Source organism: Rhyacophila brunnea, unplaced genomic scaffold (genome assembly GCF_057557595.1).
Source record: "Rhyacophila brunnea isolate RB1 unplaced genomic scaffold, BYU_Rbru_1.0 scaffold_8, whole genome shotgun sequence".
NCBI classification, from domain to species: domain Eukaryota; kingdom Metazoa; phylum Arthropoda; class Insecta; order Trichoptera; family Rhyacophilidae; genus Rhyacophila; species Rhyacophila brunnea.
Window position 1 is genome coordinate 9,961,786 of NW_028233350.1, and position 14,322 is coordinate 9,976,107.

Below are 14,322 nucleotides of genomic sequence, written 5' to 3' on the forward strand. Positions count from 1 at the left end.
ACAGCCCGCGGCCATCGGCCATTTCTGTCTCTATCTCTGTCTACACTGTCATTGCTCGCTCATCGCTGGTCACCGCGTTTGACGTTTGTTCATACAATCAACACAATAAAAATGGCAGACGAGAGACTCTCCGATGCGGCGAATGTCGATATCGCTAGGCATATGTGCGAGGTTTTATCAAGGAACACCGCCTGCCCGTTCTCGGAAGCTTTGATTTATGGCGGTTAGGCACACGAGGCGAGTTGTGATGTGCGAACCAGCTGAGACTTACAGGAAAATAGATTACAAAGAAATTCGATATGCATTAAAAGGTTTACAGTGATAAATAAATAAATACGCAATATTAAAAAAACATGTAAATAATTCATAAATGACGTTTATTTTCAAATATTCTACTTAACACATATTCCTTTTTGGGCTTCATGAGTATTTATTTACAATGTTAAGTAAATAATAAATTATAATGCTTTTGTATTAAAGTAAAATTAAACAATAATTGACGTACATATAAGTATTTACTAAAAAATTATTTATTAACTATTATAGTACAATTTTATATCTTAAACTAGTAATAATTTTGTGATATGCTTTCTACTCATTATAATTATTGTGATGTCCATATATTTACAATATTAATCTTAACCCAATGTATCCATACCAATATGACTCCTCATCTGACAATTCAATAATATACCATCGTCTATTTCTATATTGTCATAGTATAAGAAAGAAAAACGACCATTTTTATGTGTCAGTAGTTTTCACAAATAATATGTGTCATTTTCATTTTTCTATAATATGCACTCTATGAACTCTATGCACTATATGATGCATATTATTGATCCATTGATTTTGTAAATGCTACAGAGAACGATGATTTATTGCATTCATTATCAGTCAAATTATATATGTATATTATTTGAAATTAATTAATTGTCGCCCAATTCTTATCATAGGATATGAGTGGGTTAAAGAAGAAATAATGAGGTTTATAAACATTTTAAAAATTAAAATAAATGTTATTATTGTTTAAAAATATTTAGAATAGGTACCATTATAAAGTACTTTGACAATTTACAATGATAATAATAATTTGTAACAATTAATAAGATTATTCATAACTGACGCTGTTTTAGACTTTAAAATTTCTTTAGTATGTCACGTTTTTACAATATTATATTTACAGGGCACGAAATGGATCGGACCGTACCGCACAGTTTATGAAATACACGAGACGTGGAGAAAATCACCGGCAGAGCTAGGTGGGCCATATTATATAAAAATGTAACAGTTATTTTTATAAAAATATATACATAAACTTAGTTAAATATGTTAATATTTTCGGATAATAATTACCGAGCTCTCCGATTCGTAACATTTTCCATTTTGGGCACTGTAATTTAAGTTATATATTTTTTTAATTAAATACTGAATATCCACCAAATTTTAAATTTTAGCATGTTTTGTTGAAAATATACTTGGAAAAGCATAGAGTAACAATAATGTGTACATAAGTATTAAGAAGCAATTAGAAACAAAGGCAGCACCGTTTGACGTTACCGCTATTCAGTAAATAAGAAAAGAAAAATATTAATGTTTGATAACTAAGGTAAAGTATTATTTTTTAACATCTTCTACATAGTATAATCCATTTAATAATTAGGTACTCAGATTACAGTTTCTGCTTTCTGCCATCTGTACAGCATACTGAAGCAAATACTTCACGATTATAATATGACACTTGCAACAAAAAATATTTCAGAAGTAAACTTAATGGTTGTAGTTATTAATTTGTCAACACACAATATGAATTAATATATAAATTAATGTAGGACAGTCTAAAACTCCAAAACAATGGTTTGTTTTTAATTTTAGTAATATAATATGTACCTATGCCAAAATACAAAGTTATGTTTTAATTGATAAGTTATTTTAATTTGGAATCTCATAATATTTCAAGACGAAAGAATATTTGAAAAAATATTTAAATCAAAATTTTAAGTCGCATGAATATCAAATAATTATAATAGTCTGATAAAAGCTTAAGTACCAACGTAACCCAATTATCAAAAGGCAGATAATGAATGTACTGTAAATATAACGTAGACACATAAAAAAAAACATCGTAAGAAATCATACATCGGTTTTACTGAATACGATTTTTATACTGATTTGACATTTTATCACAATAATTATTTAAATATATTACAAAATGATAATAAAATATTTATTACGAGATCTATTTACAATATTATATGCAGCGATACAATTAATAGTTAAACATGATTATCTAAATTAACTACATATTGACATAAATATTCGTATTTTAATCAAATTGACATTGTGTATTTTTCTTAATATACAGTTTGTAATTAAACGTAATTTATAACATCGCATGTCTTTACCTGCTTACATAAGCTTTAAAGACAAGATAAATGTTATAATAGTATATTAAGCCTTGGAAATCTACATGTAATTCGTTATAATTAAATCACCAACGCAATATTGGAGACAAAACATTTTTGTATATTGACATAATTGACATTGTATATTTTATATAGGTGTGATTTTATTTTGTGAACAAATTACAAAACCTCTTTTATTCAATATTATAGGAACTCCATGACAGATTAATAAATAGAATTTCGATAGGCTATACGTGTATTTTGATACAACATACAGAAAAAAAGCAGACGAAAAAACATAAAAAGTAACAGCTGATTGTAAAAAAAAAATAGGTAATGCTGGTTGGTATAGGTTTTGAAATATAGTTAGATAAAACAGTAGTTATTTGTTTTATATTCAAATAAATATTTTCATTAATTTGAGAAGTTAATAAATCTTTCAATATATCTGATTATTATTATTTTTTATTGTTCCACGATTAAACGGTCAAAACAATTCGTTTGTCGTTTCTTTGCAGGGTGACTTTTTTTTAAATTTTTAATGAAAATTTTGACCCAGTCATTAGACTTCGCATAGGTATTTAAATTTTAACGAACATTTTGACCCAATCTTTAGACTTTGGGTAGGTACCACTGCACGCTATTTACAATTTATATAATTCTCAATAACTTATTATATATAATCATATTTCAAAGTACAAAATCAAAAGAAAATAAATATTCGAATTAAATACATTGATATGTCTTGACATACTATAATATTTAATATTTTTTACTGACAATGATTTTAATAGTAAAAAAACAAGTGGCAAGGACAAGAAAACAGAATATAGGTATATTGGCACGAAATGTCAAATAAAAAGTTTATGGCTGTTATATTATATATCCAGATAATATGTAAATTAAATTAAAAATTTGTCATTTGACATAATTTTCTTATGAATGATAAATAGTTTTATTTTTTTTGTAATTTAAATCGAATTTGTATCATTGCATTGTAAAAATATGCTTTACAAAAAACTGTATAGGTATTGTTATCGCATAGAATAAATTATGTTTAAAAATGCATTTTGTTGACTTATAAGAAAGGATGTCCTGCTCAGAATTTTCTTATTTTAAATGATAATGGTTGATTGAAAATCTTTCAAAATCAATTTAAACATAATATTATAATAATACGCTTTTTTTAATTACAAAGCGCAATAAAAAGTGAAAAGTGCTGCTCATTGCGTGACACAGGACACTGCCTCTGACTAAACTCCAAACTAGTTCAAAAATTACTATTTACCATTTATAAACAATTAACTCTGTGTTTTTTATGTAGTGGAAGCTACCTGTTTGTAATTAAATATGCTAATTGTCCTTGATACAATGTGATCAACAACTGTGTGATATTTTTTGAGAGGTGTCGACTTTTGGAGCCAGCAGTTTAACTAAATAATATCATTTAAACCTGTTTTATTGTCTGCCTATGCTCACCTTGTAACCTGCCTATATCTTGTCATGTTGTTTATAAATAATTTTGCATGATTTTATTTAAAAAAAATACTTCAATAAAGGCTTAATTTCAACAAAAGTAAATATTTAGGTTAACAAGTTTGAAATGTGATACAAATGTACTGAGAAATATTTAAATAATTTTCACAGAAAAAAGTTTTATGAAATAATGTGTTAATTAATTAAATAAACAATGGCATTAATTAAGTTAATAAATATTTAGGTTTAAAGAAGAAAAAGTGTGGAGGTATTATTAACGAAATAAGATTTTATAATACCTAGGAATGATTATTAGCCATTGGTTTACTATTTTTTTGCCAGACGAGGTATTCAAACTCACATCTGTGCTTTCAAGGCTGTCTGCTAACCATCCACAGTGTGTCAGTTTTCTCTATCTACTAATAAGATCTCAATAAAAAATATACACATTATTATAAAATAATATTCCTTTAATTAAATTTTGGTGAAAACAGTAGCATTTGCAATTCAGCAGATCAGTATGTAGGTAAATATATTTTTCTTCACCCAAAATCTGTACCCTGTTATAATACACCCGATAGGGTAAGCCAGTTACCATTAATTCGGTGTTATCAATTGAGAATTCCCTCATAAAATATGTAAGTATATATCGCGCGGTGACAAATATTTAGAGTTTTTGATTATTCACTATGGTACCTATCTCCGGGTAAAATAGTTAGAGCACAATCATTGCATCATTGTGCACAATACAGCATAAGAGGCCGTTATGCGCCGACAGTTATAGGTATCTAGTAAAAGATAGACACAAAACTGGTTAATAGACGAAGAATAGTAACCACGATTTTAAAAAGCTTGCATACAAAGTCGCTATATGAAGAAGGTTGACACTAAAATACGTCGTAAAGTTTTGATTAAAAGAAAATTTAATATTGATCAAAGATCAAACAAAAATCAAACTGTATTATAAAACTGCCATCATTATCTTTGACTGACAATAGCATTGATCTAGATTTTCTATACTGTGGATTTGTATTACCTATACCTATAGGTAGGTATATACTTATTTTAATTCCACATAGGCTGGATTTTCTGACCAATTCATAGAAATGAAGCCCATTGTTTATGTATTGGCAAAGTAGATGATGGTGATGAAAGCTTTCACTGCTTTCCGAAATGTATTTAGAGTAAGTTATATTATAGTCAGATAAGTTATTGTTATTATTAAATAATATTGTAAGATCAATTTTTCTTTTTAATAATATTATATCCCGTGTGGGTAATTTTGAGTTTTTATAATTTGATATTTTTTTTTAAATACTTATTCTTTTTTCCAACATGATCAACATTGAACTATTCATGCTCAAAACACAACAAGTATTTTTTATCACTCAAACAAGAGTTTTACAGCTCGTAATCTTTAATTATCCATTATGCCACGTGTTTTTCCAGGCATTATTATTTTATATCATACAAGAATTTTACAAGATACATGTATTTTGATTATAGATACCTACTTGACTATACAGACTTAATAAAATAATTACATATAATAGGTACCTACATAATATTATTTTAATACAATTTGGAGTAACTTTAAAATATAAAAGTCTATCACAAGTGCCCACCTATTTTCATATATGTAGGTATTCAATTTATTGTTAATATCACTTCAACACAGTTTCATTGTTTTATTTAAGTAGTTATTATTAATAAATTCACTCAGACTAAACAATTCACAATTAATATGATTAGCGATCATGCTTAGTCAACTGTAACGGTTGACAATGTTCACCAGGAATTAAAGTCCTCAGAGGGTTTCCACTAATAGATTCAGTTGAATCCAAAGGGCTTGGAGTTCTAGACCTATCAAACCTCATTCTTTCAAAAAGTCTCTCTCTCGGCGCGTCAATTTCACAATCTGACTCATCATTCACGTTGATTTCTTCGTCGGAATCAGACGCGGAGTTGTATCCGAGGTTATCCGGGCGAAGTAGATGTGAAGAGTTCGGTACGAGGGCTTTGAAGGCGCTATTCTCTCCGCCCATTAATAGTAGTGAGCTTGTTTGAGGCGGGGGCTTTTGAGTGGACTGGGGCGAGCCATGGGCGGAAGGTGGCGGCCGTGTGGGCGGGCGATTGGGCGGGGATCCCCGCTTCAGCAAGCTCATGCGCTGGTGTCGCCGCCACTTTGCTCGTCTGTTGGAAAACCAAACCTGTCAGTCAATATGGGTATTAGTTTGGTTGTCATTTGGTACACATTTATTATAATTTATGGCATGTTAGTTTTATTGATCGTTCTGATTATGGTATGCTAGAAATCACTACCGGTTTTTGGTTCGGCTTTAAGATTGATTTTATTTGATAAGATCTTGATCATTACAACGACTTGTAAGAATAGAAAAATTAAAAATACTACCAACGTCACTTCAGAAATATGTATACAACTAAAAAACATAGAAATAATGACGTTAAATATATCAAAGATAGAATATTTTTGTTAGCATTGAATGAGTAACCAAACGCATTTTTTGGTACATTCCACGTTGCAAAAACAACAAGTGATTTTGGCAGATACGTGAATTAAGCCTCTACCAACTACATTACCGTGAAGTTGGTGTCATATAATTAATGACGAAAATATAATATAAAAAATAGCAAAAAATATGCTAATTTAAATTATTTTAATACTTTTTAACTATTAACTATTTTTTTATTCAACGAATAATTCACAACATTTAAGAATGTATCATTCAAATTATTGAACATACATAATTTTGAAAACACTTATGAGAAAATATATTATAAACAATAGAAAAAATGTTTTTGAAAAAAGTAAGACACCCTGCAGGAATCGAACCTGCACCTCTCGGTTATAGCACCCATGCAAATAGAACTACTATGCTAAAGGAGTCTTACATTATTGTGACAAATTTTAACTAATGACTTTTATTAAAACTCACTGAAGTGTTTTCCAAATTGAGCTACTATTATCCTATACTTATAAACACCTAACCGATAGTAGTGGTATAAATATATATTAAGTATATATAATTATTTTTAGCAGTAAGTAAATCAATGCAATCTATAGAAATGTTTTATTATTCGGTCCAAATGACATTTTAAGTAGGTTTTTAAAATAAAATTTGGTGTGAATAATATTTATCATCCTGTAAAGATAACACTTTTGTATATTACGTCGATAATATAAAAATAGAAAATAAATTTAATTGTCAATAAAAATATAAAGCACAAAAAAGTTGATTGATAATTACCTGAACTCTGGCTTCCGAAAGCGAGGTTTTCGACGCAAGTCTTTCTCTGGTGGATACGCAAGGATAATGGGACTTCTCGAATTCTTTTTCCAACTCCTCAAGTTGGTCAGGGCTGAAGGTGGTGCGGTTTCTTCTAAATTTTGGTTGCTCTCCATCTAAAGATCCGGTATCGTCGCCATCGATATCTGTTAAACATAATTCACATATACAATAATTATAATATGTAAGTACCTACGCGTTTCTATTTCTTGGAGCTAAGTAGTTTTAATTTCAGTTAACTGTATTTTTATTTTAGTATTAGGACATGGCATAGTAATATAAAAAAATACATACCTAATCTTAATAATCGTATGTAGGTTTAATATATCCCTATAATTCTATAGCATGAGAGTCAATACTGAAAAGACACTTTCGAGGCGCATAATATAAACATAAACTTTAAGTGGACTTATATGGTCTCTATAATTAAAGTAAAATGCAGGTTTATCTTATAATATATGAGTAACTATACACTAAAGGTGAATTTGCTTGATAGACATAAAAAATTTGGCTCAAAATCTTTACTTATTTTTGGTGCAATCGACCTTACAATGTAGTACTGGTTCTGAGATATAAATTAATATATCAAATAATTTCATTTCAATGCCTTCTTTATATTGATCTCAGTCTATATAAGTATAGGTTTCTTACATCACCAGTTATGTACCCACTTATGATGATTTGGACTATACGATATTTAATATGAACGGGTAAAACATACGATAAAATTGAATTGTCATTTTCACCCATAAACGAAAAATATGTATCAATACATTTTTTAACGATGAATGGTTTTTAGTCATTTACCCAAAATTTATTCAGTCTTCACAATGGATCAAAACACATTAATACGTGCTACTTTTTCCAAATCCGTTAGGCAATTAACGTCTTAGTGATGAACGGTATGTCAACTACTACTTACCAAGTAATAATTGCTTGTACAATAGTTATTATTTGTCTAGTAATAATTATTAGTAATATTAGTAAGTAATAGCAGAGTATAAAAAGCTTTTTAAGATAATCTCTATTCAGTGGAGGCATATCATTGACCTTTTTCTTATATGTATCAGTATAAAATTAGTAAAAATTATACCTTAAAACAAAAACAAAACAAATATGTGGACCTACCTATCATTCCTCGTGGTGGTTCCCCTCTAAAAGCAGATGCAACATCATGATGCATCTGGTCTCTTGGACTAGGTGTTCCGCCGCTCATACCCCCATGTCCTGACACTCCGAGAGCGGCAAGTCCTGGCGGCCAGGCAGCGGCTGCCCAAGCTGGGAAGGGCGCATACGGGGGTGGCGGTGGACCACTCGCGTAAAGTCCATATCCGGCCGCCCTTGCGAATTCAGCTGCCGCCCGTTCGGCTGCTCTGTTTCTTAGAATGCGGTTGATTGATGATACACTGGGTGCTGTTGCGTTTGTGCAGACACCTGAAATGAAACAGAATAAAAATATTGTTACACACAAAATCAATTTACTGTAAAAATATAAATGAAAACAAGATTATGAAAAAATAAATATGCAAACAAAATATTAAAAAAATCAATAATTTATAAACTGTGATTAATCTTTACTGATTGTATCGATATGTACAGTGGTGGAATGGAAGAGTTTATGAATTGGAGCGCTCAACAATTTTATTAAAATATCCATACATTTATTTAATGTATTATAAGTATCACGAGTACGGGACATATATGTGTCAAGGCTCAATGAAATAGCTGTCATTGAACTCATGGCATGCAAAATTAGGGCATAATGTTGTCAGCCCAGCAGACAAAAATCAAGGTTTACGTCATATCATAAATATTTTTTTACCATGATTCCAACAAGTTTCGTACCAAAGTAAATGAATTGTATTAATACTATTAATATTATCGACCGATGGTACGTGATGGAATTTAAATGAATTTTATTGATAACAAGATAATCTTGGGGATTTCACGAACAAGAGCTGTGCTTCGATGCGTTCCGGTCCATTTCAAGTGCTGGATAGGTACGATTAGTATATCATAAAAAATTAAAGTAAGGTATATTTTTTAAATGCAGAACAATGAATGACCGACCCATCGTAAACAAAACATCATTTGTACAAAAAGTCAAATTATAATATCAGTGTCGAATATCGGCTAAATATGTAGATATAAAGTCTCGTTATATAGGTAGGTACCTAATACCTATTATGATATATTATTATTATGAAATTATTTTATATTTTCTATAATAAAGTAGATAAGTACCTAATACATTTTTAGGATTTTTTTATATTAGATACCTACCTACTTACGAGTATGTAATAAAAAAATAAAACATAATTTCACATTTAAAATCTTCTAAATAATTATTATGAAATATTTGCTTTCTTACATTATCAAGATATGCCTACCTAAATATTAAGTAATGGCAAATGCATTAAAAATTTAATAATTTTATATTTGACCTCAATATAGGTATAAATATTTTTGACCGAGAGTAGGTAGGTACTAGATAGAATTTGAATTTAAATTCTAATTGATTTAATTTCGTTATTTCATTATTGATTCATTTTTTAAATATGCCATAGTTTAAATTTGCCATTGATGATTGCGCATAGTAGAAATAATAGCATAATAGAAATGCAAAGCATGACTCAAGTGGAGGATAGTACCTACAAAACTTAAATCAATTAATTCAAACGACCAAAGCATTATTAGTCTGAGTAGATACTTATTATATTCTTACATAATATTTTCATTTAATAACACATGGTAAAATAAATATGATATTTAATACCCCAAATTTTGTAAAGATCAGGACTGACTGTGTTTACTTAGAAGGTCATTTTTAACTGCTAGAAAAATGTATGTATACTGCTATTTATAAAAACAATTTAATAATAGGAACTTATTGCGTAGGTATGCAAGCATGAAAACAAATTACCTACCATCTTTTTCTTCATTCAAAAACAATTGTATTTTTTTTTTTATATCTTTACCAAATAGGTATGTAATATACTTAGGTAATAATGGACTACAGAATGAGTAAATAAAAAATAAATAAGTGTTATTAAGAAAATAAATCTTAATAATATCTCAGCGAAATGAATTGACTACGATTACTGATTATAATGTCTAGGTAAATATTTTAGTCGACATTGGCGTTCTATCAGGGACCATTATTTAAATATGTAAATTAAATGACTACATACTGACTATCAGTTATTAAGTACATAGATATTTATTATTAAATGTACATATTAAATGAACAGTCTGGACTGCTTAGTATTTAGATTTTAGACGATGTAATGAAATATAAATAAAATTAATAAGTAACAAAATATTATATGTATTTTATAACCGTTAATTTGATTTGGTTGTTAGCCACATAATCGTCGGCATTAACACAGAAATCCACATGTCAGTTTATCAAAAAGCTGAGCTTCGAAAGCTTAGTTTGGCAGCTTCTGACGCGTTTACAAGAACAGCGCCTTCCCATTTCTTGGAAACGGCCATCCAGGATTCAATCACTCGTAAGTTTTGAAGGAAGCTTTTCAAATCGAAAGCCTATAATGATGCACTTGTAACCATGTTATAATATAAATGGGTTCAGTGAATATTGTATAATTTATACGTGATGAGATTTAAATGAAAGGGATGATGATTTTTGATTTATATTTCTCAGAAAAATAACGTTAATAATAAAAGTTATTGAAGGCTAAAAAGCTACTGACACGTTCAAGCTTAAAATCCCGTTAGTCTGTTATTATTGTTTGGTACGTAATAATTGTTTTCTTTTTATTTAATTTTTTTTACATTGAAATATTTTACGGCAGTTGTCAGGGTGGCAGAATAACAAGTTCCGATTTTGTATAATACAGTGGGTATACACTGTGATACTATACCAGGCTTGGTTGATGACATCTTTGAACAATTAAGACTGTTTATTTGGCCTCATGTGTGGGTTCCTATTATAATACATTGTTTATAATCATATTTACATACAAAACTTGGAATTTCATTAAAATAGATGCCTATAAATCCAAAAAGTGAATGCCAAAATACAAAAAATTATTTGTGAATTAATTAAGTTTGCTAAGCCCTTAAAAGAAAATAAGTAAGACACAAAGCTAGAAGAAAAGATAATTTCTTGTACCTATGCTTAATCCAAAAAAACACAAAACTTTAAAAGAGTGGACATAAGTATAGGTAATAAAATTTTCAGAACCTAGAGGTATGAAACTAATACTTGTAGATATATAATATATTTATTCAACAGTGGATTGATCCAGATTAACGATCATGATAATGATGACTGCAAAGTGAATTTTAAGGTGATTTCGGAATATTATATATTCAGATATTTAGAAAAATAGCGATAATGTATTTAGTTTTTCAATACGACTTATTCTAGAATCTACTTATTTTATATTCATATAAAATTACGAGGTGCACATAAAACATATTATTTATAATAATATCATGTCAACATCCATGGTGTTTTGCATTGTCTAGTTATGAGGCACAGTGAATAGAAAAAATGTTTCTACTTGATTAACTTTGAAAAATTTGTGCAATGAAAAGGAATATATTAAATATGACAGATGATATTGAAGTCAAACTAGGGCTGATACAATTAATACTTTTGATGAACTGATTTATTTTGTTATAATGCCTGATAGTATTTTTACAGTGTTAATATTTTTTTTTTGTTAAGGACAAATAATGGTATTGTTGGATTCTCAAAAAAATATTTTAAGTAAATCTATTGATTTTTTTTTCTATAAAAGAATAAGATTATATTGAAGACCAATATGTTTTATTATTTCATGTTCTATTTATATTATGAATTAAATTTTATTAGTAAAAATAGGTAGATACATAAGTAATATTTAAATTTTATTTTATTACATCGTTTTTATTAGCTCGTTTTCTTGTTTGTCCGGTGGTTGTTTGTCCAGTACAAATTTTGCAAACGATTTTTAACTAACTTCCAGACTAGCTAGACATTTTAAACTCTTATAATATATCAGAACACGATGCCAATACATTATTTTAATACTTTTAGCCATCTTTAAGCAGAATTGATTTCATTTTCAGTTGATTCTGTTTTGTATGGAAAGTTATTTAAGAAAAATCCGTAAAAAGTAAAAGACTATTATTGGTTGCTAAGGGGGTGGTACTAGCAACTAAATTATTAATATATACGTGCGTTACTATCGAATCGATGAAAATGATATTTCAGTATTATATATTTGTTTGTTTGTTTTTTATTTACTTCATATCAATTACAAGTTTGAGCATATTGAGCATAATAATTCAACAGAAAATTTAAAAACGTTGTATATAAAAAGTTCTTTCCATCTTGTAATTATTTTTTAATTAAAGAAAACCAACAAGTTACTTTGATTATAAATATTTATGAAAATAGATTGTTGCAACTAGCAAAGTTTAAATAAGTATATAAATTATAATATAGTAAGCCATAGAAAAATGGCGCTAACATAAAATATAAAAAAATAAAGTAGAAATTTGGAGTATGAGGCCTCTCTAAATTGTATTTTTAATTTTGACATTCACAAATATTTTATTGTTATCTAGTATTTATTTTGTACGAAAAAATGTGGACAGATTATTTAAAACAACACTAACCATTTAGTAATGCATTACTGTCAAAAACGGTCATTTATAGTAAACTACAACTTTATTAAGTGTCCAATTTTATTATATAAACATTCTAATACCTCTAAACAATACCAATACAACAATTAAGAAGTCAAAAGTCTCCGACTATTTAGCATTTTGGTCATTTATCCTGTCTAACAAAACATCATTAAGTAAATATTCTACATAAAATAAACATCTAACAGTTTTGATTGTCGCGATTAATATTCTAATATTATGGAATTTCAAGCCCTGTTTGGAGATGGCTCTGCTCAACTCGGTAGCCGGTTACAAAGCCACTGTCTTTCACGCGGAATAATATGACATTGGACCGCTAAAGGCTTTTAAATATTTATTATTAATATTTTGGGACTACGGGGTCATTATAAAATATTGTATCAATTAATAAACAAACCTTTTAGAGTGGCTACTTGTATTTATTTACAACATTTTAATTAATATAGTTTGATGTTAGAACAATATATCTATAAAAGAATAAATAATATAAGTATAAATTCCAATGGATTTAAGTTCTGTACTATTCCATTTGAGTCGTTTGTTTTCGATCTGTGTTTCGCCTTTCGCCTTTCGCCAACGCCAACGTTAAATGTGAAAGCAGCTGAAATGGTGGATTGCTTTGAGAGAAAGATCCTTAAGCGGATATACGGACCCATGAATGATGGTGGGGAGTGGAGAATTAGGTACAACACGGAACTATACCGCTTATAACAAGATACAAAACTCTCCAACTTCATAAAACTCCAGAGGCTAAACTGGGCAGGCCATGTCCAGCGCATGCCTGAGTCACGGATACCGAAGAAGATCCTCGAAAGAAATCCAGGGGGGAAAAGGCCAGTGGGAAAGCCACGCACACGATGGGGTGATAGTGTTGCAAAGGATGCCAACCAGCTGCTAAAGGTCGGGAACTGGAAAGGACGTGCGGAGGACCGTTCCGGCTGGAGGACAGCGGTGGAGGAGGCCAAGGCTCGACTTGAGCTGTAGCGCCATCGAAGAAGAAGAAGAAGTTTCGCCTTTCGGCATCTTCAGGCACTATGTGCACTCACCAAAAGTTCTATACAATTCTAACTTATTTATAACTCCATTAAATTTCCAATGCGTTGCCATTGTTTTAGCACCTATCTTATGTTTTTGTATTTAGTACCTATTTGTTAATTTTTATTTAATGATTTTTTTATTAGGGTCCGACGATGTTTACGCATATTGATTGTGTTATGAGTTATAGACGTTTTCTTTACAAACATTTCAACTATTCGTAATTTGTTTGTTATATTTTAATTGTGATCCTTGACTTAATAGGTATGTATGTGATAAAGTTTTCACCTACTTTATTTTATTAATTTATTAAAATTCCATCAAGTAGGTACCTTCAGTCGATAGTATTAATATAATAATATAAGTATAAGGAAAAACAAAAATATATCTAAAACCACCAACGCATCTTCTAGTATTGTACAATACATAACGGTGAA

General features: G+C 29.2%; 1 protein-coding gene across 2 annotated transcripts in view; it reads right to left on the reverse strand.

Moving 5' to 3' along the window:
- Positions 1 to 5,138: 5,138 nt before the first annotated feature.
- Positions 5,139 to 14,322, reverse strand: part of LOC147063892 (paired box protein Pax-6-like) — a 106,682-nt gene continuing 97,498 nt past the window's right edge. Inside the window, exons 4-6 of one of the 2 annotated variants that reach the window (XM_085959020.1) lie at positions 8,318 to 8,623; positions 7,151 to 7,335; positions 5,139 to 6,091 (exon numbers count right to left, since the gene is read on the reverse strand). In XM_085959020.1, the coding sequence (XP_085815146.1) occupies positions 5,630 to 6,091; positions 7,151 to 7,335; positions 8,318 to 8,623 (953 nt within the window). In that variant the 3' untranslated portion in view covers positions 5,139 to 5,629. The remainder of the gene's footprint in view (positions 6,092 to 7,150; positions 7,336 to 8,317; positions 8,624 to 14,322) is intronic. The other variant, XM_085959021.1, reaches the window with a different exon arrangement.